At 33.8% G+C, this 25735-nt stretch overlaps 1 protein-coding gene across 1 annotated transcript in view; it reads left to right on the top strand.

The window, feature by feature from the left end:
- The window catches only part of DACH2 (dachshund family transcription factor 2), a 749278-nt gene extending 723748 nt beyond the window's left edge, over positions 1 to 25530 (top strand). Inside the window, exons 9-13 of the mRNA XM_053891350.1 lie at positions 16276 to 16424; positions 16550 to 16697; positions 21873 to 22019; positions 24255 to 24320; positions 25457 to 25530. Coding sequence (XP_053747325.1) covers positions 16276 to 16424; positions 16550 to 16697; positions 21873 to 22019; positions 24255 to 24320; positions 25457 to 25530 — 584 coding nt within the window. The remainder of the gene's footprint in view (positions 1 to 16275; positions 16425 to 16549; positions 16698 to 21872; positions 22020 to 24254; positions 24321 to 25456) is intronic.
- Positions 25531 to 25735: the final 205 nt, after the last annotated feature.

Raw genomic sequence — 25735 nt, 5'->3', positions numbered from 1 at the left:
TCATTAAGAATCGGCTCTATTATTACTATAATAGGTAACAAATATTTTCCATGTAGGGTAGTATATGAAATAGTATTTCTTTTTTCCCCCCTCCCCTCCTCCTCCCTCCCTGGAATAGTATTTCAAAGTGACAGATCATTCACTGCTTGAAGCCAAACTTAAACATGAATTATCTCACCAAGTTTGATTTTTCTAAAGTGGTTAATAGTATTTTTGTAACACTAATTAATTATCAATATAACATCAAGATAAAAATATTGTGTTAAACAGAATTTCATGATTAGTAATGTCAGCTTCCAAAATTATATTTACCTTCCCTATTTCAGGATACAAGTTTTTAAAATTCATTCTAGGTCAAAAATTGAAAACTGTCAGTTGTGTTTACAGTCCATGTTTTTCTAATTGTGTCTTCTTATGTGTAAGCAAATTTCAGTACAATCTAGAATTTGCTTTTAATTATTTGAAAATAATTGATCTTGGAGCACCTGGGTGGCTCTGATGGTAAGCATCCGACTTCAGCTCAGGTCATGATCTTGCAGTTTATGGGTTTGAGCTCTGCATCAGGATATGTGCTGACAGCTCAGATCTTGGAGCCTGATTTGGATTCTGTGTCTCCCTCTCTCTCTCTGCCTCTTCCCTGCTTGCTCTCTCTCTCTCTCTCTCAAAAATAAATAAACATTTAAAAAATTTTAAAAAAGAAAATAATTGATCTTGCAGAGGATTCATAGCTTTATGATAAATGGAATTAGATGATAAATCAATATATCTTAAAATAAAATTATTTTTAATATTTTCTGACTAATTTTTAGAAAAAATTAAGGGTCTGTACATTATTAACTCATTTGAGGTAAGTTGGAGTATTGTAATATTAGTTTGTGTTTTTTAATTTATACGAGCATATATCTATAATCATGTAGGAATATAGTCATATACTCATATAGAAATTAAGGGCATAGACATTCTCATATTTTTGGCAGTATCAGGGTAGATTGGGGTAAAGTCATTTCACATTAAGGGTCACATTTATTATTTTAATGACAAGATACTGTACTGATTTGGGCACTCAAAATGATACCAGAAGCTCTGTGAGATTCCTCAGATATTCCAGTAGTAGAAAACTATAATTACAATTACCCTTTAGTCTGCCTTCATTTTACATGGGGAATGTTCAGTAAAGTCACCCAGAATTTTAAAGCACATGGATACATACAAACATACACTCATCAGTGATTATATATTCGCCACTCACTTATTTTTTCACTCAAGCACTAATATGCCCATATATTCATGCGGGTGGCTACATTTTCACAGCAAAATTATTATGGAGAGCCATTGTTGGCTCTAAGGAAACTGTGGAGCCCTAAGAAGAATCCTAACTTCAAGGTGTCAAAGAATTCCCAAATGCCAGTCCCTTAGCTTCAGAACATCTTTTGAAGAAACATGACTTGAGGTGTTTGTAACCAATTCACTTGAATTACTTATGCCTTTCCCATATCAGATTAACCTGTTTTTTCTAGCCAATTGCAAACATAAAACAAAGTTATCCCTTTTCTCCCTGTCCAAATCTCACCCACAAATGGTATATGAAAGTAAATGGTACATTTATAAATGCATCAATTCCTTTAGTTAGAGATGGTAAAAGAGTATATCTCAACTGACAGTTTCTAATCACTAGGTCAGGTGACAAGGTAAAAGTATCAAATGTGGCCAAATACCTTTTTTTCCTCAGAGAAAAATAACACATTTTGAGGCATAATTTAACTATGTACAAATAATTGATTCAGTATTTTTTTTAATTCTGGGATATTCTGGGGGTCTAATAATAAAAGCAACTAAAATATAAGACATTATTTGAAGACTATGTCCTTATTTTCTGTTGAAGTGTTAGTGCCTGATACAGTCATATCCCCTAATTGTACTCACCAAATGCTAGATAAATATAGAGAACTTTGTAAAGTGTTCAGTGCATAATTCTCTGGGAAAGACTAATGTCCTCAAGCATTGATACCTTAATATATAACATTGGTGCATGCTTATATCCCATATATTAGCTATTTAATTTTTGTGTTTATACTGATATTTACTAGGTAACACTTTTGAAAAACATAACAAAAGTAGTCATGGTCTTTTTACATGGGCATCATAGAAATGTTATATGGCTTACTTAAAATGAAGTGTTGTAGTCACATAGTAGCTAGGACTTGAGTTCAGTTTTGCTTACAAGTCAATTTGATGCTGAGGCTGCTAATGTATGTAAACTGCTTTTGTTTGTTGAATTTATTCACTTATTAAATTGACTTTAGGATGCTCTTCATTTGTGCTTGATCTAAAGTAACAATTAAAATAATAATATTTCATGTTTAACTGGATTATCTCATCGCTAAACAAAATATACAAAAAATTTAAAGATAAACACTGAAGAGGCTTTCTATATTACAACTCCTTATAATTATAAATTCAAGCAACTATTTCACAAATACCTGAAGTAGTTATAAAAATTATGATTTCTGTGCGGAGGAGAGATATTAAAGTTAGTACTATTTTGTTTGCTTTGAAAGAATAGTTTGAAGTTTATATTGATGCTGCAGTATTAAAGTGTTTAACTGTGAAGATAATGTTAACTCAGCAGTATCAGTGCTTTGATCTTTGTTTAAAGTCTTACAAAACTAGATTGCTATTTGATTGACAGCCTTGTCAAAGAGTGAAGACTGACACCATAATATTGAAATGCAGCATTTACAAAACTTTAAGCCATGTTTTTTCATGACATTGCTTATTTTGTGGAAAAGTGAATTTTACATTTAAGAAAATAAATGCATATGCTGCTAGATATAGCTAAACCTGATGGGTCTTATATTTTGGCTTCCTGGATCCCATTCACCTACTTAGACATGTAGATTAGGTATGTCCCTATCAGCCATCATGACTGAGAATCTTTACTGTAAGGAAATTTAAAAACCTCATTGTCTTAGTGTCTGTTCTTTTTCAAAGTATGACTTTATGGGTTTGTAAAATGTTGACACATTAGTTCAGTGTACCATAAGCCAAGCATTATGCTGTGTATTAAGAGACAGTTGTTAAAAGCTCAATATAGAGTCAAACAGAACTGCATTTACTTCACACAGCTTTGCTGTGTGGTTTGATCAAGTGTTTTAATCTCTCAAAGTCTTTTCCTCAGCTGAAAAAATGGGGAATAATAGTACCAATCTTATGTTGTTGTTATGAGGATTAAATGAGATGATAAATGTAAAGTGCTTAGCATAATGCTTGGCACTTATTATTATTATTATTATCATCATTATATAGTGCTTAGTATGATATTGTGCTCACCAAAACAATCAAGAATGCTTGACAAAAAATGCTTAGAACACCTATTTATCTTAGAGTATTTAGTTGTCCTGCTAACAAGAATGACTAGAAGTCAGTCTCATTTGCCTCTTATGGAGGTTTACAAATCTAGTTTTTATTTTGTTGATCCTAATTTCAACCTTATAGAAGTATTCATGCTATATAAACAGTAAACTACCCATTTATTTTCATTATATGCAACTGGCAAGATTGTGTAAACATGCAGATTGTGAAATTATTATAAAAATAAGTCATGGATGCTTTGTTTTTCTCTTCATCTGGGAATAGTGGTGATAGAATGCTATATTTGGAAAGGGTAGGAGATATAGAGGAAAAAAAGACATTGTCAGAGTTCCAGTTCTGTTTTTATTTATTTTTATTTAAAAAAATGTTTATTTATTTATTTTTGAGAGAAAGAGAGAGCGAGAGAGCGAGAGAGAGAGAGAGAGCACAAGTGGTGGAGGGGGCAGAGAGAGAAAGGGAGACACAAAATCTGAAGAAGGCTCCATGTTCTGAGCTGTCAGCACAGAGCCCTAAGTGGGGCTTGAAGTCACAGACTGTGAGATCATGACCTGACCTAAGGACAGACTTTCTTCCTTACTATATGGAACAGTTATATTTCTAGTATTGTTTTATTAAGGAAATCATCATAAGCCCCCACATATTGAGCATTTAATCACATGCTTCTGTGGAAATACTAGAACTACTCAAGTCTATCTCCTACTTTCCAAAACCTTAAAATGTGAGAAACTAAAATTTCCTTCACAAATCCAATATTAAAATATTTCCAACTATGGTAATGATTATTTCTAATCCAAAGGATCAATTTATGTGGGTAACCAGCTCACCTCATTTTTATTTTTTAAGTTTCTATAATTTAATGCTCTGAAGAAGATTCTAGTTTTTTTAAGACCTGAAACTATTTATCATAGTGTTTAAGAATCTTGGCAAGAAATATGAATAACTGGGCATTCTAGGCAAAAGGGGGAATCTATTACCAAGAAATTCTCAAGTACAATCTGTATCACAGATTCTTGAGAGAACTTACTAATAAACCAAGAAATCATCTAACTTTACCTAACACTGTCTCTGAAACAGTCTGATGTTTTAAGAAAAACTATCAGAGTGTAAAAGCAATGAAATAATGCTATTTAAATTTGAATAATAGTGTATATTGCTTTATTGCCTCAGCTACAACTTCCTAGAAGATACTTTCTTATCTGGATACTTACAGTACATGTTATCTTCCCACTTTTGCCTAGAATGTGGGCTCTGTGATTAGCAAAATTCTACTGATCACACCTCATAGCTTTTTAAACTTTGTCAGCCCTTGCAAACATTTAAAGTATACAGAAGCCTCATTTTCAGGTCCCAGATACCATATGTTTTCACTCTTATGTGGATCCTGAGAAAGTTAACAGAAGACCATAGGGGAGGGGAAGGAAAAAAAAAGAGAGGGAGGGAGCCAAACCATGAGACTCTTAAAAATTGAGAATAAACTGAGGGTTGATAGGGTATGGGAGGGAGGGGAAAGTGGGTAATGGGCATTGAGGAGGGCACCCGTTAGGATGAGCACTGGGTGTTGTATGGAAACCAATTTGACAATAAATTTAATAAAAAAAATAAAATAAAATAAACAAAATACTATACTTACAAAACCTTAATAATTGCTACATTAACTAAGTCCTTTAATCAATTTAGTACAAGAAATTAATAAGAAATTTCATGGGAAAACCTGAAAATCAGTGTATATTCAATGCAGTTTTTTTTTTCTTAAACATCCTGAAGCTAACATAGCTTCAGATCCAGCTAATTTTTACTGAGGCTCTACTAAAGCTAAGTACAGTACTAAGTGCTTCCACTATAGTTTTCTAATTTAAACCTCCCACAAATACTCTGTGAGGTGGTTCATCCTATTCTACAAATAGGTACATTGAGGTTTAGAGATGTAACATCCCAAGATGCAGAGAAATCCAGTCATACTCATTGTGTTATGAGTAGAATAGCTGACTCATACATTTGAGGGAAATAAAGAGTTAAAATAAGAAAGTGGGGTCATTTGGTGATTAACCCTTGAATAACCATTGAAGTTAAAGTTGGATGCATTTGTGAAATTTCCAATTGAGATTTTTTGAAGTTATTTCTCTTTGTCACACAGGCAAACTTTAATTATCTAATGAAGTTATTGGAGGAAATCACTACCACGCTTTTCAATTTACAAGTCTGTAAACTCATTTTAATTTATACCATGATATCATGCACTCCAAGTACCCACTGTTTCTGATAAGTCATTAAATTAGGTATGGGTATTGAAATAGAAGAGAGGGAAATCAAAATAAGCCCTACAAACTAAGTAGAAATGAAAATGAGTAAGAACAATGTTAAAACAGGAAACAAAATGGCACATTAATATGTTCTACTGATGATGTTTACCCCTCTCCCCTCAGCTGTATCTTCTAAATTATTATTATTATTATTATTATTATTTGTTATTACTATTTTAACAAAAAAGAGCTTGTTCAGTGCATGATGTAAGTTCTCATGGCAAGAGACAACATCCAAATGTAGGATTGTGCATTTTGTGAAAGTTGTTGAATGGAGCATTACTGATAGATGACTATTTCCTTGATAAAACTTTAGAGATTTTCAGAGGAGAAGCAACAGATTTTATGGTCTTAATGCCTACATTACACAAGAAAGAAAAATTTGAAAATTACAGTATTTGCCCTATTAAAATTTATTTTAAAAAATTAAGCTTTGTAAAATAATTAATCAATTGGCATCATTTTGAACTGGCTAGGTTTCCAACAATGTTGCTATTACGATTTCAAGACTCATCTATTAGGAAATTTTATAATTTCATTAAAAAAAATTATTAAAAATATGGTGCCTTAGTGACTCAATTTCTTATTTCTTACCTAATACAGAACAATCAGCATATAGTCTCACCAATGTGTGTGTGTGTGTGTGTGTGTGTTCATTCATGCAGTGCATGTTTGTCTGTGAGAGAGAATATTCTTAATTTTCTACCATCAGTATGGTGGTAAAATAAAAAAATATGAAAATACACAGATTATAAATAGGTATAATTGCAGTTATTAGTGAGGATATCTTTATAAATGTTAAACCTGTATATCTATTCATTCCTTATTAATGAGTTTATAGGAAGTGACAAATTATAAACTGCTATATAGACTTTCTTTCCAAGTTTTCTGATGGGTTTTTGGAGTGATGGTGGGGTTCAGAGCTGATGGCCAGGAAAGAATTCTTGAAGACGTCTTTGGTGCAAAAAGGTGATTTTATTCAAGCATGGGGACAGAACCCATGGGAAGAAGGAGCTGCACTGGGATGGTGAAGAATGATTGGTTATATACTACGGAGTTGGAGGGAGGTAAAGACAAAAGGGAGGCTTCCAGAAGGACTTTAATATGCTAAAGAGGACTCCTAAGATACCTGAGGCCTTGCTATTGTTAAACTAAGGTTTTTCCTCTAGTAAGGCATTCACAGTAGGATGTTAGGGAGTTCCTGGAGAAATATTATACTCCTTGTTTTCCTCAAGTATTTGTCAATGTGCTGCAGGTTATAAGGAAATTTAATTTAACCTGCTATTTCCTTCTTGCTTTTGTTCCCAACATCATTATGGAGGGGAAGGTGATGTTAGGGCTCCAGGAAACTGAATCTATAGGCTTCTGGAGATTAAGCTAATGATAAGATTGCCTTTTTTCTTATACTTTATTAAGATATTTGTAAACTGATGGAGACTCATGTCTTGCTTGACACTGATCTCTGTTAGTTAATCATTTGTTTTCCCCTTTCTTTTGTTCTTGGGCAGCCAGGAGTGCCTGAGGAACATCACACATATTCCACCTGGGGGGGGTAATATGCTAGCTTGTACTTTGCCCTCAGCCTGCCTTATGCTCCCTCATCATTTTCAACAACAATGTCATTCTGATTGTGAATCATCTTTAATTTTTAATCTTAATCCCACCAGAATACCCACTTTCCACCTTTCTTGGATAGAAGGAAATAGTATCTAAGAATTAATCCATAGAACTGTGGCTTTCCTTATTAAACAATTCCTTATGTTAAATTCATTCTTAGAAAAGAATTTTGCTTTTATCTGTATAGACTCACATTTTTTACTCTTTTGTTTCCTGATTCAATGTTTACAAATAGATTCCATTATACATTTCTTTTCATTGCAATGTAAATTGATTTTTAGAATCTACAGGTCTGTAGAGGAGGCTAGTTGATGTGTCTTTAATTTCATGCAATTATGAAAGCTGTGAAAATATATACTTAAAAGTAGTTATCATTTTGAAAGAGTTTCTTAAAATTGTACAGACTAGTTAAAAAATATTGTCATAGGAGGCAATGTTAATCATCTTTAAATGTAGCAAAATCTGACTTTTATATAGGCCAGTGATTTCTCAAACTGAGGTCCCAAACTACCAATATCAACTATCAATCAGGTACTCGGAAATTCAAGTTGCCAGGCCCTACCCTAGACCTGCTGAATCAGAAACTTCAGGAGTTGGGAACTTTTTAAAAAACACCTTCAGAACATTCTGATGCATGATAAAGTTTAAGAACAATTTCTGTTAAAATGCTGGATTAGTATCCCTTTCCCTTGTACCTTCCACTGATACTCTCTACTCAGATATGTTAACTAGGTACACACACACACACACACACACACACACACACACAAAGCAAAGAAAAGAAATAACAGTGGTTTTAAAGTTAGTACAGGGGCGCCTGGGTGGCTCAGTCGGTTAAGCATCCGACTTCAGCTCAGGTCACGATGTTGCGGTCCGTGAGCTCGAGCCCCGCGTCGGGCTCTGGGCTGATAGCTCAGAGCCTGGAGCCTGCTTCCGATTCTGTGTCTCCCTCTCTCTCTGCCCCTCCCCCGTTCATGCTCTGTCTCTCTCTGTCTTAAAAATAAATAAACGTTAAAAAAATTAAAAAAAAAATAAAGTTAGTACAAGCAATTCCAGGTCAGAGCAATAAATTTATCTTCCTGATTTGTGCCAGATTAAGAAGAGAGGTCTCTTTCCTGGTTGATGGAAAGGATTGCACATTTCCCGACACATCCCCAAAGGCAAGGGAATTAAAAGCAAAAATGAATTACTGGGACCGGCAGAAAAACAAAGTGAGAAATCTGCTTTACAGCTTCTGCAGTCAGCCAGATTACTGAAGGTCTAGTAAGGGTAAAAGCAGGGTTATATTGAAAACCTGAAGCCATTTTAAAGATAAGCCAGCATAATAAAACATTATCACGTGGAAAGGTCAGCTAATTGATGGAAATGTATGTCCTTCCCACAATCTTCCCTAAACATATCTCTTTAAAACCAGTTTCCTGGGGACCTGGGTGGCTCATTTAGTTAAGTTTTCTGATCTCATGGTTCTTGAGATTGGGCCCCTCAGTGCTATCTGTGTGAAGCCTGCTTCAGATTCTCTTTTCCTCCATCTCTGCCTCTCCCCCTCTCTTAGGCTCTCTCTCTCAAAATAAGAAAAAAATAAACTTAAAAAAAAAAAAAAAAAAAAACAAAAACAAAAAACAAAACAAGCCATCAGCTTCCTTCCCGCTTTAGCTCTTTTCCCATGCCTGCCTCTTGTTTGTCAATTTCTGACCCAGACTGTTAAATTATTACTTCCCACTCGGTTAGTGTTCTCCTCTCTGCAGCCTTTATCACAGAAGTAGCCAAGGTGGTTTTCTGGAGAAGGGACTTGCACATGCCTCTGATACTGTTTGGTTGTTTATATTAGAAATCTTTGTCTGTCTTTCAGTTTTTAGAGCAAATTTTGGTCTATGTATAAAGTTTCTATGGGTGCATGGTTGGCTCAGTCAGTTGAGCATCCGACTTCGGCTCAGGTCATGATCTCAGGGTTCATGAGTTCCATACTCTCACTGGGCTCTGTGCTGACAGTTCAGAGCCTGGAGCCTGCTTCTGATTCTGTGTGTCCCTCTCTCTCTGCCCCTTCCCAGCTCTTGCTCTATTTCTTTCTCTCAAAAATAAATAACCATTTTTAAAAAAGTTTCTTTCTATGCTGTATCCTCAGACTTTTACTTATTTCTAGGCTCTAGTAAATATAGATCTACTTTAAAAAAAATTAGTCAGGATCACTTTATCTTTGATGCAATAATACATCATCTCAAAGATGATGGGGAAGTTTGTGTGTGAGCCAGAAATATTTATATTTTACTATTTTTTGCTCAAAGGACTATGATATGTAGACAAGTTCAATAAATATACAGTATATAACATGTCGTTATGACAACTCTATCAAGTATTTTTCAAAATTGCAAAATTTCAGTTTGTCATATCTGTATAATAATCATTGATTTTATTGGAAAGGCTGAGATTTGACCAGAAACTCTTTATCTCCACCTCCCCATTCTCCTTTTCTCTGACTATATACTTATAACTATATTTTAAAATGATATATTCATGTACCATCTTGTCATTTTGAATAGAAAGATACAATGGAATCAACCTGATGTTTAGAAATCTTACATCAAGTTTTAAGATTAACAGTCTCCATATCCAAAGTCATTACATGTATTGTAGACCCAGGATAGCTTCTACTGTAGATACTGAGAAGACACCAAGTGAGAAAAATTTTAAGACAAAGTTACCACTCTCATGAAGAATATATTGTAGTGAGATACAATATGTAACAAAAATAGTAAATAAGTAAGTTATATTGTATATTAAATGGTGATAAATATTCTATGAAAAAGAAACCATGTTAAGAGGGTAAGAATAGGGTGCAGACTGCAATGTTGAATAGGATGTTCAGTAGATTTCACTAATAAGGTGCCACTTGAGCAAAGAACTGAAGCCAGGGACCCAAAATTAAATGCATACTAACTCTAAAACATACCTTGTATTGTGTTAATTCTAATTCATTGATTTAACATTATTACCTTATTAAGTTATTAAACATTCTAGTAGAAGTTAAGTGCAGAAAGATGGCAGGACCATATCCACACTTCCTCAGTTTTGACTGGCAAAAATGTCTCCAGCCATCACCAAATGTACTTTGAGCTGCAAAATTACTCTCAGTTGAGAACCACTGACCTTGACTTAAGAAGTCTCCTCAGACCTTTGATAACTGAGAAGGTAATACTGGCCTAATTTAGGGTGAAACCAGACTCATCTACTACCTAAAAAAGGATCTTGTCACATGTTTTAAGAGGTCTTAATGGATGCTTAGCTGGTCAAATATTTTACTATAGGCTCCTCTCCCACTCCTGGGAATTTTCAATTGCCATTTAATTTATCTAACAAACTCTTATTTTGCATTTCATTTGGGTCGTGATTGTTCTACAAACTTTACAAATAGTAGCTCATTAATCTTTATAACAACTTTATGAGATAAATATTATTGTCCTAATTTTACAGATGAGGAAATTGGGCACAGAAAAGTTTACTTTCCCAGGGGCTTGCAAATTATAGAGCAGAGTTTCAAACCTACACAGCCACGCTTTGGTATCTTTTGCTCTTCATCACTATACTCTCAGCTGCCTAGATTAACATGTAATATACGGTAATACTTAGAACTAGCTTTTAAAAAATTAATGTTTATTTGTTTTTGAGAGAGAGACAGAGTGCAAGTGGGGGAGGGGCAGAGAGAGAGGGAAAGACAAAATCTGAGGCAGACTCCAAGCTGTCAGCACAGAACCTGATGTGGGGCTCGAGTCCACAAACTGTGAGATTGTGATCTGAGCCGAAGTTGGACACTTAACTGACTGAGCCACACAGGTACACCAGCACTAGCTTTTTAAAGGCTCTGAGTTGTTCTGCTTTTATAGATTTAGCAAATAATAAAAGAAAACAACATACCCAGTGAAATTTGAATTTCAGATAAACAACGAATTATTTATTTTTTAGTATAACAAAGTCCCATAGAATATTTTGGACATAATTATGTTGAAAAACCATTTGCTGTTTATCTGAAATTCAAATTTAACTGAGCACCCTGTAATTTACCTGCTAAACCTTGCTTTAATTAAAATTGTTTATCATTGTTTAACACAGGTTTTTCAACACTAGTTTGAGCAAGGAAATTGTTGGCATACCTAATATCTTGGGGAAGTCCATGGGACTGTATTTTGATGACAGTGGGAACACTTTTCAGATAGAGAATGAATGGATTATTTTAAGTGCTTAATCCACACTACAGTAATTTCTCCCATGAGAGGCCCTTAACAACCTATGTCACATGATTTTACACTTAATTGTCTACTTCTATAACTTGTTGACATTTATTTAAAATGTATCAGCTCCTAAATGACAGGGACTGGGTATCATACTTGTTCCAACCCTTCACTGTGTACAATATTTATTATTAGCATGACATTTTATCTGAAAAATGATTTATTTCTAATTCATAATGTATATAGGAATCTGTTATGCCAAATTGTTAATCCAAAGATCCAGAGTAAACTAGGGCCATACTAGTTTTAGAAGTATTGTATCTCACTTTTTCAGCCTGTTAACCCTTCATTTTTTTGCTGCTAGTTTTCTGTTTTCATTTGTCAGTATTATTTCTTTTATCATCACTCTAAAGAAATATAATAATGTGAGGATCAAGATTTAGTTTTCCATATTTGATGATGGCAACATTTGAATCACAATTCAACTCAGAACACTGTTTAATAAAGAACACTTCTTTATATTAATGGAAGTCACATCACTACACAGCAGTTGGTCATTTTATTGTTATTGTTCTTCAGTTTGGAAGAGGGAAGAAGGTGTCTTGCTTGTGCCAAATGTAATACTGATGGCACCAACAAAGGAAAGTCTCTTGAGATAGATGTATTTAGGGGAAAGCACTCAAATGAAATTGTGAAATATAATTTATTTGTTAAAGAATAAAAACTGATGACCTGATGGCAGGTGGCGGCATTTTTCAACTGCTCAATGAGTCAGTGGTGTTTATTTTCTTTTTTTTAATTAATTTTTTTAATGTTTATAATTTTTGAGAGAAAGAGAGACAGAGAGAAAGCAGGGGAGGGGCAGAGAGAGAGGGAGCCACAGAATCTGAAGCAGGCTCCAGGCTCTGAACTATCAGCACAGAGCCCGATGTGGGGCTTGAACTCACAGACCTCGAAATCATGACCTGAGCTGAAATCAGCCATTTAACTGACTGAGCCACCCAGGCACCCCAGTGATGTTCATTTTCTTATCCTGTATTACAATCCTCAGTCCAGAGGAAAGAGGAAACACTGAACTCCATGAAAAAGTGGGAAAATAAGCACTATGTTCACATAGAAAGTCTCTTGAAACCTTGACTTTATTTTTTAGGGGGACTTTTTCATTCTGAGAATTTACTGTGTGTTTTTATTTTTTTCTACAAATAAAGTTTTTGTCAACTTTTTACATCTATTCGTCTGGGCCCTAAGGAAGAAATTCAAGTTAAGAGCTGGTTCTGCAAATGGATTCCCAAGTGCTATTACAAAGTATGGCAAGTTTGACCAACAGGCTCAATAAAAGTGGTCTCCACTTTGCTTCAGTAAATGAAGAGGTTGCTTATGTCCTCAGCTAGGTAGCAGTTTTCCTTTCTTTATCTTTTAGTTTATACTATTGCATAATGTGTGTTTATAAAGGTTTAAATATATAAAATTTGAACACAAGCCTTTTAAAGTGCTCAGTCAAAACATTTTCTCCCTGGCTTACAAAGAGATGCTCTTATTTAACTGACAATCTATGGTTCTAGTACTTGTCCATATGTAATTCATTGCCAGTTAGGATTTCTCAAGGCTACTGAATAAATTTCTACATAACAGTGCATGTATTCAAACTGAGCAAAATAGTGATGTCATACAGATGTGAAAACCTATTACAAGATTGAAATATATTTCCAATGCATTTATTACACATTTTTGTAATATATGATTTAAATGGGAAAAAACCATGACAAATGGTTTGACACTTTTCACTAATATACAGCAAAACATAATACACTTTGACTAGCTTTTGGCCATTACGGTCCTTAGCATGCAATGTGACCTTAGTCTGAAAAAGCATGTTTGGTTAGCACAGAAACTTAATCATAAGAAGTCATAAGTAGAATCCTTCTTCTTTACTGCCCTTTTCTAGGACTAGGAAATTTATTGCTTGTGGGACAGGTAGGATATGAACAATGGGCCAAATAGAGTCCAGGGCTATCTCATCTGTGTGAAAACTACTGCTGAAAATCAATGTGACCCCTGCTACACTGTCATCCCAATTCCCACCTTCTGTGTCCTATTTGTCTTTTGGTAGAAGCTTAGATCTGTGTGCTGTCTCTATGTGTTTCTCTTGGGCCAGATTAACAAAATGAATCATTGCCTGCATACCTCTTATATTTCTATTCATTTTCCTGATGTTGACCAGGTCTTATGAAATATGATTCTTTTTGCATTTGATCCTCACTGCAGCAAGCAACACCTAATTCAACTGTGTCCATCTCTTTAAAGGAGAATAATGCTATTTTGAAATTTCAATCTACTGTAGAGCAACATTACAAACCATAGACCATGCAACCTGTCTTCATAGTCAATAGTAATTTTCCTTTCAGCCAATTTAATAGCATATCTTTCATCTCCAAATAAAAGACTTCTGGTAATTTTAATGTAATTATAATTTTGTTTTATGCATACTGAATATATTGCTTTCTTTTTTGGGTATCTTGTTTGTAGAATATCCCTCAGATTCTCACCGCTGAGGTTACATGTGCATAGAGTGATACATAACAAGGAATCCATTAATTTTAATAACTCTTCCCCTGATACAAAATATTTATTCAAAGGAAACATATTATCTCTGAATCGTAGGATGTCAATGTTCTAACCGTGTAGCAGTTCATTTTGTAAAAATAGATCTTTCAGGCTACATAAATTCATACTTTAAGATTTTTAGACATCAATACAAAGGTATAGAAACTCACTAGTTATTATCAATAAATCATTATGAAGTTATTCTATCCACTTAATGCGATCACATGCAGAAGACAAAATGCTACCTAAATACAGACTTTAAGCAATACAAATAAAACATAATATTCCTTGGTTAGGTGTTGAGAAATGTACTTTAGAAGCATTAGAGCTGCTGCCAAAGATATTTCAGAATTGTTTTTTAATGACATATTTCAAATATTCAAACCTTGTAGTTGAAACAGATCACAGAATTTGTGATAATGTGCTAACTCCTTCTGGAATACTTCACCTCTACCAAAACTTCCACTGGCAAGGAGGGAAGTGGGAAAGGAAAGAAGGAAGGAAGGAAGGAAGGGAGGGAGGAAGGGAGGAAGAAAGGAAGGAAGGAAAGGGGTCAGGATCAATTTTACATCAGGGAGTTGTACAAAACACATGAATCATGCATTTATAATAAAAATCTTATTTTTTAAGTTTTATGAAAAAAACCTGAATATGCTCATTATACCTTCTTGTATTAGAAGAAAATGAACAGGCTAGCTTATACATTTTATTGGATTATTTACAACCAATAAAATGCTTTTTATAACATTTTGGATTCAAATAATATGACAGTGTTAATTCTATAAAATAATTGCTTAGCACTTTTTATCCCTGTAGACTTTAGAAAATTACAAGTTGTAAAAAAATTGTAAAGGTGATCTCTAATAAAAACATCTTATTCAGAGATAATGCTGTCCCATTAAAAATTTCCAGAAGGGGGGCACATGAGTGGCTCAGTCAGTTAAGCCTTGGACTCTTGATTTTGGTTCAGGTCATGATCCCACAGTTCCTAAGTTCGAGCTTGGCATCAAGCTCCACACTATCAGCAAACCATGATGACTATGAAATCTGTGTGGTTCAAGCTCTGCACACTACATGTATAGGCTTCTTGCAATTGAAAAATGAGATTTAACTGTATGATAAATCTATATTTCTGTCCCTACTGGAACCAGAACCAAAACATCTCATTAAACAACAATTCTATTGGTGTCTCTTTACCTGAAGCTAAGAGAGAATCTTGATAAAGTAAGGATAATGTGGGAGAAGATAATATAAAAATAAGGAGAAAAGATATAATTTGTGTTTTCACACCACAACTGATATTTTTTCATAAGTAATATTCTTCAAAATAAAAGGTAACACTGGAAATAATCCAAAAGCATGTCAACTAGTGAATAATTAAACAAAAATCAATATGTCCATGTAATGGAATACTTTCCAGCAATAAAAAGGAAAAAACCACTGATACATGCTACTACATGAATGAACCTCAAAACATTATGATAAAAGAAGCCAGACAAAATGACTACATATTATATAATTCTATTTGGAAAATATCCAGAAGAGGCAATCCTATAGAGGCCGAAAGTAGATTAGTTGTTGCCAGGGGATGGGGATGGGAAAGGATATTAACTGTAAATGGGCACGAGGGATATTTTGGGGGTGATCAAGATGTTCTAAATAGATTTGTGATGATGGTCCCACAACTCTGTAAATTTACTAAAAATCTTTGAAGTGTGCACTTAAAATAGGTGAATTTTATTGTATGGAAATTAAACTTCAGTACGGCTATTAAAGAATGGAGATGATAGACTTGAAAATGAAAAAAAAGCAGTGTATGCATTACAAGAAGGATCTGATTATTTAATTTATAGGCATTCATAAACATATCATAATTTTTCTCCAAGTCTCATGCCTCTTTGGCAGTAAATGTTGCTTCATTTGCACTGATTATTTACTGAAACATTTATTTTGAGAAACTACAGGCAGCTGGTTTCTCAATACATATGACTTCCTATTATGAGTTTGCCATCATTTAGTTTTAGAAAGAAAATCTTTGTAAGATGCTATTAGAAGTAAAGGAAACAGAAAATTTTTAGCTGTTAATTCATGAACCTTCTGATAATAATTTCGGGGTTTTTGTTTGTTTGTTTTTCTTTGTTTTTGTTTTTGTTTTGCAGAAGAGGTACCATTTCAAATTCCAATGATCAAGTCACCCTTGGACAAGATCCAGTTGACTCTTGGACAGACATTACCTCCTGGATTCCCTGGACAATTCATTTTTGCTGATAGTTTGTCCTCTGTGGAGACTCTGTTGACCAACATTCAGGTCAACAATATTTCTATAAACAAAATAAATGTAATACAAGACATTAGCATCTACATAAATTATTTCATATTTGAGAAACTAAAACAGATAAGATGAACTGCATGTCATTTTCCGTACTTTGACAGGGCCTACTGAAAGTGGCTTTGGATAATGCTCACATCCAGGAGAAGCAGATTCAACAAGAAAAAAAGGAAATGCGAATGGAGCTCTATAGAGAGAGAGAAATTAGAGAAAACCTTGAAAGACAACTCGCAGTAGAACTTCAAAGCAGAAGTAGGTTTAACAAGTTCAATTACAGAATAAATATTTTGTTGTAGATATTTTCTTTTTTTCTTTTTAAAGTTTTTTTAAATATTTATTTATTTTTGAGAGACAGAGAGAGATAGCATGAGCAGAGGAGGGGCAGAGAGAGAGGGAGACATAGAACATGAAGCAGGTTCCAGGTTCTGAGCGGTCAGCACAGAGCCCGACACGGGGCTCGAACCCAGGAGCCCTGTGATCATGACCTAAGCCTAACCTAAGCCGCAGCTGGATGTTTAACCAACTGAGCCACCCAGGCACCCCTTGTTGTAGATATTTTCAATAGTAGTATAAATATTCTCAGGGATAGCTTAGAACTATTGAAAAATAAGCTAAGAATCAAATACTGTGTGTAATCCACAAGGTAAGATATTTATACTATTTCTCTTTATTATAAAAGATAATGAATTAGATCGACTTCAGGCTAGCTGCAGATTTGGAAAACATGAATATTCCTAGTTTTCTCGTAATTTCATAAAATACCCTGCATATAGATAATCAAATAAATTCTTATAGATGGAATGCTTACTCTTTGCCAAGGACAGTGCTGGATTCTGGGGATTTCAGATAAATAAAACTAAGCCCCTGTCCTTGAGAGATGTACATTTTAGAGGGCTAGTACAACCAACCAGTTAATTTCAAGTCAAAATGCAAGAGCAAGGATGCACAGTATATGTGGTTATATAGAGAGGGGGTAATTAGTTCAGCTTGGAGGGGGAGTGAATGGTTAAGGAAGGCTTCCTGACACTGACACTTGAAGCTGAGTCTTGAAGATCAGTAGGATAAGAAAGGGCATGAGAGTGCCTGAGTGATTTGGAGTTTCTAGACAGAGGTATCAGTGAGCATAGGCATGAATGCAAGAAGTCTCATACAAGGGCAATTATAAACAGTTTGTTATTACTGTGGCTCTGCATTTTATGAAGTGAATGATGGGAGATGATGGAGAAAGATGAGGGTAAAAGCTAGGGCACCTGGGTGGCTCAGTCTGTTAAGTGTCTGGTTCTTGATTTTGGCTCAGGTCATGATCTCAGGGTTCGTGGGATCAACCCTGCATTGGGTTCTGCACTGACAGTGCAGAGCCTGCTTGAGAGAATCTCTCCTCTCTCTCCCTCTCTCTCTCTGCACCTCCCCTACTCATATGTGTGTGCATTCTCTCTCTCTCTCTGTCTCTCTCTCTCAAAATAAATAAATAAACTTAAAAAAAATATGAGTGTAGAAGCTAAATTGTGAAGGACATTTTTTAACCATGCAAAAGATTAACTTGGATTTTGTCCTATAGGTGATGGAAAATAGACAAAGATAAGCAAGGGGATGATTTGGTCTGTGTTCAATTAGATAACTTTGGTGTTGAGAATATATTAGAGGGGGCTTGAAGTAAAACTAGAAACAAGGAAAGTATGTAAAAGGAGTTTGCTCTCATTCAGGCAATGGTGATGAGGACTGAACTAGGGTAGCATAAGTACGGATGGAGACAAAAGGGAGAGAATGGAGAAATAATGTTCACAAATAGAATTAACTTTTCAACTGTGGGTATCCATTAAATTATATACAGATATGGATAAAGAGACTAGTTTATTCCAAAACCAGAGAAAATTTAAAACTTCAACTCAGCCAATAATCTCCACCTTTTCCTTATATTTACAATAAAATACTAAACAGCAGCAAAAGTGATGATTGTGAATTTCATTCAGTTTCTTCTGTTCTCTACTTACTCTTCTACGGAAGAGTCACAAAGTAATAATTAAATAAAATAGTTAAAGAATGGGAAGGAAAGTCAATGAAAGGGAGAGAAAATCCACATGTAGATAATGCCTCCCTGAACAAGGAAGAATAATTCCAGTTGAATGAAATCCACTTACTTTACACTATACCAAGGTAGTATATTATACTCCAAAAATTTTGGCAAGTAATTAAAAACTTATTGTATATTTTACTTAAGACCTAGGAATAATTATTATTCCAGCTCAAAATATAAAGTCAGTCACTGCATTTAAAAAGAATTAAACCTCTTGGGGTGCCTGGATTGTTCAGTTAGTTAAGCATCTGACTCTTGATTTGGGCTCAGGTCATGATCTCATGGTCATGATATCAAACCCCACATGGGACTCCATGCTGAGCATGGAGCCTGCTTAAGATTCTCTCTCTCTCCCTCTCACTGCCCATCCCCTGCTCACGTGCTCTCTCTCTCTCTCTCTCTCTCTCTGTGTCTCAAAAAAGAAAAAAAAATTAACCTCTTCGAAAAATAAATAAAATATGAGGAAAAGAGGCTCAGTTAGAGGAACAGGTGACACTTGATCTTAGAGTTGTAAGTTCAAGCCTCACATTGTGTGAAGAGTTTACATACATATATGCAAATCTTAAAAACAACAGACTTAAAGCTCTTATTATCTTGCCAAAGTCATTAAATACTATTTAGCAAAAGCCAACCTGTCTTTTTAAAGTTTAGAAAAAATCATTTATTTCTGGTATTTGGTATGCAAAATACATTATTACGATTAGCCATCATAAAAACCACATTTTTAGTAGGATATTTTTTTATACTAAAGAACCTAATAATTATATCTTAAATATAATAACATTGTCAAATTGACTTATGTATATCTACTACATAGAGTAAAATTGGCTTCCAACTTTTAGATATGTGCTCATGACAATTTCTATTTACTAACTTCTCATAGACTCTTAAAAGTCTATTTTTATAATTACTATCATATCTATTGTCTTTTAAAAAGGCATAGGCATGGTAGATGTAATATTCAATATATTATCAAGTATATTCTGAAGTATTTGCATTTTATTAATGTAGCATATTATGATATAATAATAATACCACTGCTACTATCATTACTGTCACTACTGCTGCTACTGCTGCTACTACTACTACTACTGGCTAATACTTATCAACTGTCTGCTATGTTCTAGGCATTGTTTTTAACATTTTACATCTAGAACTAACATAATTATATGAAACTACTCTGTTATCCTCATTGATTTAGAAAAAAATATCTACTTCATCTCTATGAAACTCAGTATCCTCATCTATTACAATAGATGAGCTTTAAAATCAAGTAAGTTCCTTTCTAGTTCCCTAAATATCTCATACCCAGGATAACTAACTTTTTATGACAAATGGTGAATGCTTGCTTTATCTCAAGTCATATGATTGAAAAGAAAGAGGGGGGGAAATTGATCTTATGGTTAAAAGTGACAACTGTCCAAGGATATAGAAAGAAGAGTAACTACATAACTATATATATGTATGTATATGTGTATATTTGTAAAACAATTATATATAATTGTTTATAATAACAATTATATGTAACAATTATATATAATAATTATATATAACAATTATATATAATAATTATATATATATATATAGTCCCTATTACTATCTTTTTTCAATTAAAGAAAGTAATAAGACAGAGTCCCAGAAAAATGCTCATAGTAGGTTCTAAATAAATGATAGTCATTATCATTTATTGATATAATTTAAAATGTAATATGCGGTTGCTATGGAATTGTTGAGAGTGACAGTCAAGAAAAAATTCTTGAGATATTTTATGGTGCAACTTAGTAAGTTTATTTAAGTTGCATGGGACAGGACAATGGGCAGAAATAACTGCACTTTTTGCTGTATGAAGCTGGTGATTATATGCTTAATGCTCAAAGGGAAGGGGGCATGCAGGGAGTATTACATCATAAATGTCTGTCAAATTTCTACTCATAAAACTGCTTTTTTAAGATTTCTCTGGTTCTTATCATTCAGATCAATATGGACTGTCGGTGAGATTTACAGGCAGTCATGAGACCCTTTAAGAAGGTAGCAACCAGGGGTGCCTGGGTGGCTCAGTTGGTTAAGCCTTCAATTTCGGCTCAGATCATGACTTCATGGTTCTGTGAGTTCGAGCCCTGCATCTGGTTCTGTGCTAACAGCCTGGAGCCTGGTTCAGATTTTGTGTCTCCTCCCCCTCTCTTTGCCCCTCCTATGCTCATGTTCTGTCTCTCAATAAATAAAAAAAGTTAAAGAAATATATTTAAAAAATTAAAAAAAATAATGTAGTAACTAGCACATATGTTAGCATTATTGAAACAATGCAGGCTATAGGTCAGCCTTCTGAGTTAAAGGTGAACATTTTTTTTTTGCTTCTATCTGTCATCACTGTAACATTGTTTATACCATATGTAATCATAAATTTCAAGGGAATCAACATATAGCATATTTTTGAACCAATAATTTTACTGGAAGCTAACATTTGTGTTATCAAGGACATTAAGTTATATGTTAATTTGAATAAATCTAGATTGCTGGTTTGAATAATTGGTTGAATACTTTATACGAATTATTATAATTATAATAGTAAACTATTTTTATGTTCAGCCTCACTTAATAATCTTTCATCAAAAATAACAGAAACTATACATCCTCAGCGTCATTGTTTCAAGTTTTCCAATTTTGTTTTTACTTCAGACTTATGAATTTTTGACTCACATGAACATAAATTTACTTGGGTAACTGATTCTCTTCAAGGTGCTGGAGGTCATTTATATGAAAGACAATGAACTGTGAAATAAATATAATTGAAACTTAAATTAGTATCATAATTAGTTTAATAAAAATATTTAATTATATGTGAGCACTTTTAACATTTTTTAAATGTCATAAACATTTTAATTTTGTGTAATGCTTCTTGAATGTTTTTCTATCACCACAATGTCAATATCTTAATTTTTAAAAACTGATTCAGAAAGACTGTGAAGGTTGGTATGCTTAGAACCATGATGTGAACCAATAATTGCAGGATCCCAATAATTCTATCTAAAAAATTATCAAATATTTAATACTATCATTTAATGCATGTACTTAGTGAAAGTAGAAAATGATTTTCTACCGTTAGTGCCACTGCCATATAAATGTATATGTATTATAAAGCATACACACTGGAAAAGTGAAAGCAAAAATAAGTAAATCACGTGATTGAACACTCTGGTTGAGTCTAATGAGAATTGGAGTCTAAAGAAGCTAATCATATGCAGTAAATATCTCTCTCTGTATCTGTATCTATGGTTTATAATACATAAAAATTGGCAACGTATTTTATTTTATTTACCAAAGTTTTGCAAACGATTTACCTTTTCATGTTTTAGCTACCATGCAAAAGCGTCTGAAGAAGGAGAAAAAAGCCAAGAGAAAACTGCAGGAAGCCTTGGAATTTGAATCAAAACGCAGGGAACAAGTGGAACAAGCACTTAAGCAAGCCACTACTAGTGATGGTGACTTGAGGCTGTTGAAAGGTAATGTCTCATTTAAAAAAGATAGAGAGGAAGAAGGAAGGAAGGAAGAAAGTAAAGAAGGAAGAGAAAGAAAGAGAAAAGAAAAGAAAAAGGAAAGGAAAAGAAAAGAAAAAGGAAAAGAAAGGAAGGAAGGAGGGAGGAAAGGAGGGAGGGAGGGAGGGAGGAAGGAAGGAAGGAAGGAAGGAAGGAAGGGGCTTTGCTCAAGAATCATTAAAAAATCCATTTAAAGCCAAATGCTTTGGATTATTAATTAAATGTGTCAAAATAATCCCTACTCTGAGAGATACAAATAGTCTAGAAATAACAGGAAATCCTGCTGACTTTTGCAGTAGAAGCAGTAATATTGATAACATCATTGCACATAAAATGTAAGTGTTTTACTCTTATGTGGATCCTGAGAAACTTAACAAAAGACCATGGGGGAGGGGAAGGGAAAAAAAAGTTAGAGAGGGAGAAAGCCAAACCATAAGAGATTCTTAAAAACTGGAAATAAACTGAGGGTTGATGGGGGGTGGGAGGGAGGGGAGGGTGGGTGATGGGCATTGAGGAGGGCACCTGTTGGTGCAAACCAATTTGACAATAAATTTCATATTAAAAAAATGTAAGTTGTTTTAGGTCCATTCATATTAAAATATGCTGATATTTGGTGTACTCTATTTTAATGAATTATAGGATCCTGATTTCTTTAATGTAGATTGCATCAGTGTTGAGGGTTTAAGGAGGACCTGGTTGAAAAAGAATGCTCTAAGTACATCCTGGAAATTCTGTGAGAAGAGAAGCTTCTGTCATGAAATCTCTTAATTCCAAATTTTTTATTACATTTTCAATTATTAAATCCCACAACATCATTTCAACTCATAGAATATTCAGGTTCTTTCATAGCTCATTGACAGCTTGTATGTTTAACTGATATGTTAAATACACAGGTGTATATTAACTGATAGATATGTGTAACAAGTATAAGCCTAAGAATTTTATGCATACATGTATACATGCTCTATTCACATGTATAACACACACACACAAAACTAAAAGAGTGCTTCAGGGTCCTATATTAAAAATTAATAAAGAATTTTGTACAAACGTCAGTCATATTCTTTCTTTCCAAAAGTTCAATTCCCTTTTTACTGTGACTGTCTTGGATCATTATGCTCACAATCAGTACAAATATAGTGCTAGATTATTTTAGCTCATGCTAACCATGCCTCATTGAGACACAGTAAAGAAAGAGTAAATAATATCTCACACAATGGGGCATCTTAGTGGGAGCCAGAATCCTTGCTTATCAAAGATTTTAAAAGGAACATTTCTTGAATAGCAATGGGACATATGTTCTGTGTACTCATTATTATTATTTGAGGCCCTGAACTTGTCATTCTGAAATGGTTTGACTTTTTTTTTTTTTACATATTTAAGATCCACCCATAAGTAAACTCCATTTAGGTTTAGCTTTTCTATAAAGCTGTATAGTATAAAGGAAAAGTATAAAGGAAAAACAGCTGTTTCTACAGCATGATGGGTACCTTGTATTCAAATCATTTTCTTCTCACATTAATCTTTGATGGCATTGGGTGATATGCTGCCATCTGTTATCACATTACCCAAGGGTGTCCAGGAAAATGTATATATACACAAATGCTCATATAATGCTATACTTTATGGATATGGATAACTTTTAGATAATCACATCTCATATTTAAAATTAAAAATAAAAACCTAACTCTTATTTCTCTTTCTTGAATTTTTTCAAAAACAATTCATGTGTCCCTTTGCCCTTATAGCCAGTACTGCATAAAGACCACAAACCACAATTTGTGTTTTGGTGTTCAGTACACTTAACATAGAAATAATCTTATTATCTACAGCATTTCACAAATGAAAAATATACCATAAGGATGGGGCACTTCCACTTATGCAATCTTATTCCACAGCCATGGCATGTTACTTGATAGTCTGAGGGGATTTTTATGGACAGATTATTTTCATGAGAATTATCTCTAGAGAATGAAATAAAAAAGTATTTACTATATATTTTAAAATATATGCCAAATTGTAGAATTCTGCTGCAGTTTATAATCCTCCCTTTTACCACTACAAAGAAATAGACATACAAAAACAAAAACAAAAATGCGTTCCAAGGTCTTGTGTTATCTATAGGACCAAAGTACTGGTTTCACTTTAAATGGAATCAGAAAAAAAAAATTGTGCCTTAATGTTAAATGTCACTTCTTTCAGATACTGGAATTCCAGATATTGAAATAGAAAAAAATGGGACTTCTCATGATAGTACCTATATTCAAGGTACAGTAAACAGCATACTTCTCTCTATAACTGCCTGATATGAAGTGGGCATGAGCTCCTATATTGATATTCTTTATATAAGTAAAAGAAATAAGTTTAATTCTTACTTTATGGCAGAGGCAGAAGTATTCATGTGTTTTTTGAGATTATATATATAGGGACTAATAATTTTACATATACAATGTGAGCAAATTTCTTGTATGTTTAGCTGTTAAAAGGGTGTATATTTATGTGTTAGGCATATTCTAAAAATGCATAAATGTGAATATAATTTACCTTTCTGAAGTGTACAATAGTATACTTTAAAAAATATCACTACGGTTTGTAAAAACCACAATTAGAAAAATAACAAACTATCAATATTTTTAAAGTGTTCTAGACAACATTTTTTATCAATCTTTAAATTCTGATGCTAAATTTGGATAACTAGAAACTGTCTAAATATGGAAATAAGACTACAACTTGTTACTCATGATTTTCAGGATTCCAATAAATGCTTAGATCCTTTAAAAATTTTAAAATACTTAGTAGTAAGAAAATATATAAAACAAGTCAATATGGATTTTCACTGGAGTGCAAAATTATCTAAAAATAAAAACCGAATTTAACCACTGGAGTTTTTCCAGTATGATTCTAATGGAGTTTTCTAGCCCTTTGGATGTAGATTACATTTACTTTCGTGTTTAATGTGAAGAAATTTCTCACTCAAATAAAAAAGAAAAGGCATCTCCATGAGAAAATTATTTCTTAACTTCAGAAAGGGAGACAACCATGGATATGTTGCTTGCTAGAGGTTTGACTAATCACTGCCTTTTCACTGTGTAACGAATAGATCTACAAGAAGGCAACAAACTGGATGTGACTGACAAATACATTTGAGGGTCACCATTTATCTGGCAGCTTCAGGAAATTTAGAAACCTTCATTCATGTAGAGTTGCCCATCATTTTTTACAAAATAAAGAATGTCAGAGCTCATGGATCTTCTGGTAATGCCTGATTCTGCTGCAGTTGGGTAGACCTAATAAATACCTTAAGTTTGCTAATTGTGAAAGCATGAATGTTTATTTCATTCAGTGAAATTTTTGCTGTTTCTTATCCCTCTTTTGTTTGCCTGCTTTCTTCCTTTAACTTAAAGCCTGTGTCTATGTGACCAAAGCCAATTTGGATGGGACTCAGTGTTTGTCCAATTTGCCACAGTTAAATTTATGAAGAAAACCCCACTAGTTGTAAGCTACCACTAGCTGAGGTTGCTCCCACATATCAGGGCCAAGGTAGGGTTTAATAAGCCTGAAGCATCTGATGCCTTCTTAATCAGTATAAACCCAGTCTTTAGGGAACATTGAGCTTGATTGTGCCCCCCTCTTTGAGTGGCATCTAAGGTCAGTTTTGGAACTGGAGGGGGTAAACCAAACAT

The sequence above is a fragment of the Panthera pardus genome, unplaced genomic scaffold, assembly GCF_024362965.1.
Source record: "Panthera pardus isolate Hobbes unplaced genomic scaffold, ASM2436296v1 HiC_scaffold_27, whole genome shotgun sequence".
Lineage (NCBI taxonomy): Eukaryota > Metazoa > Chordata > Mammalia > Carnivora > Felidae > Panthera > Panthera pardus.
Note: the sequence above shows the minus strand (reverse complement) of the source record. Positions and strands in the feature narration are given on the sequence as shown.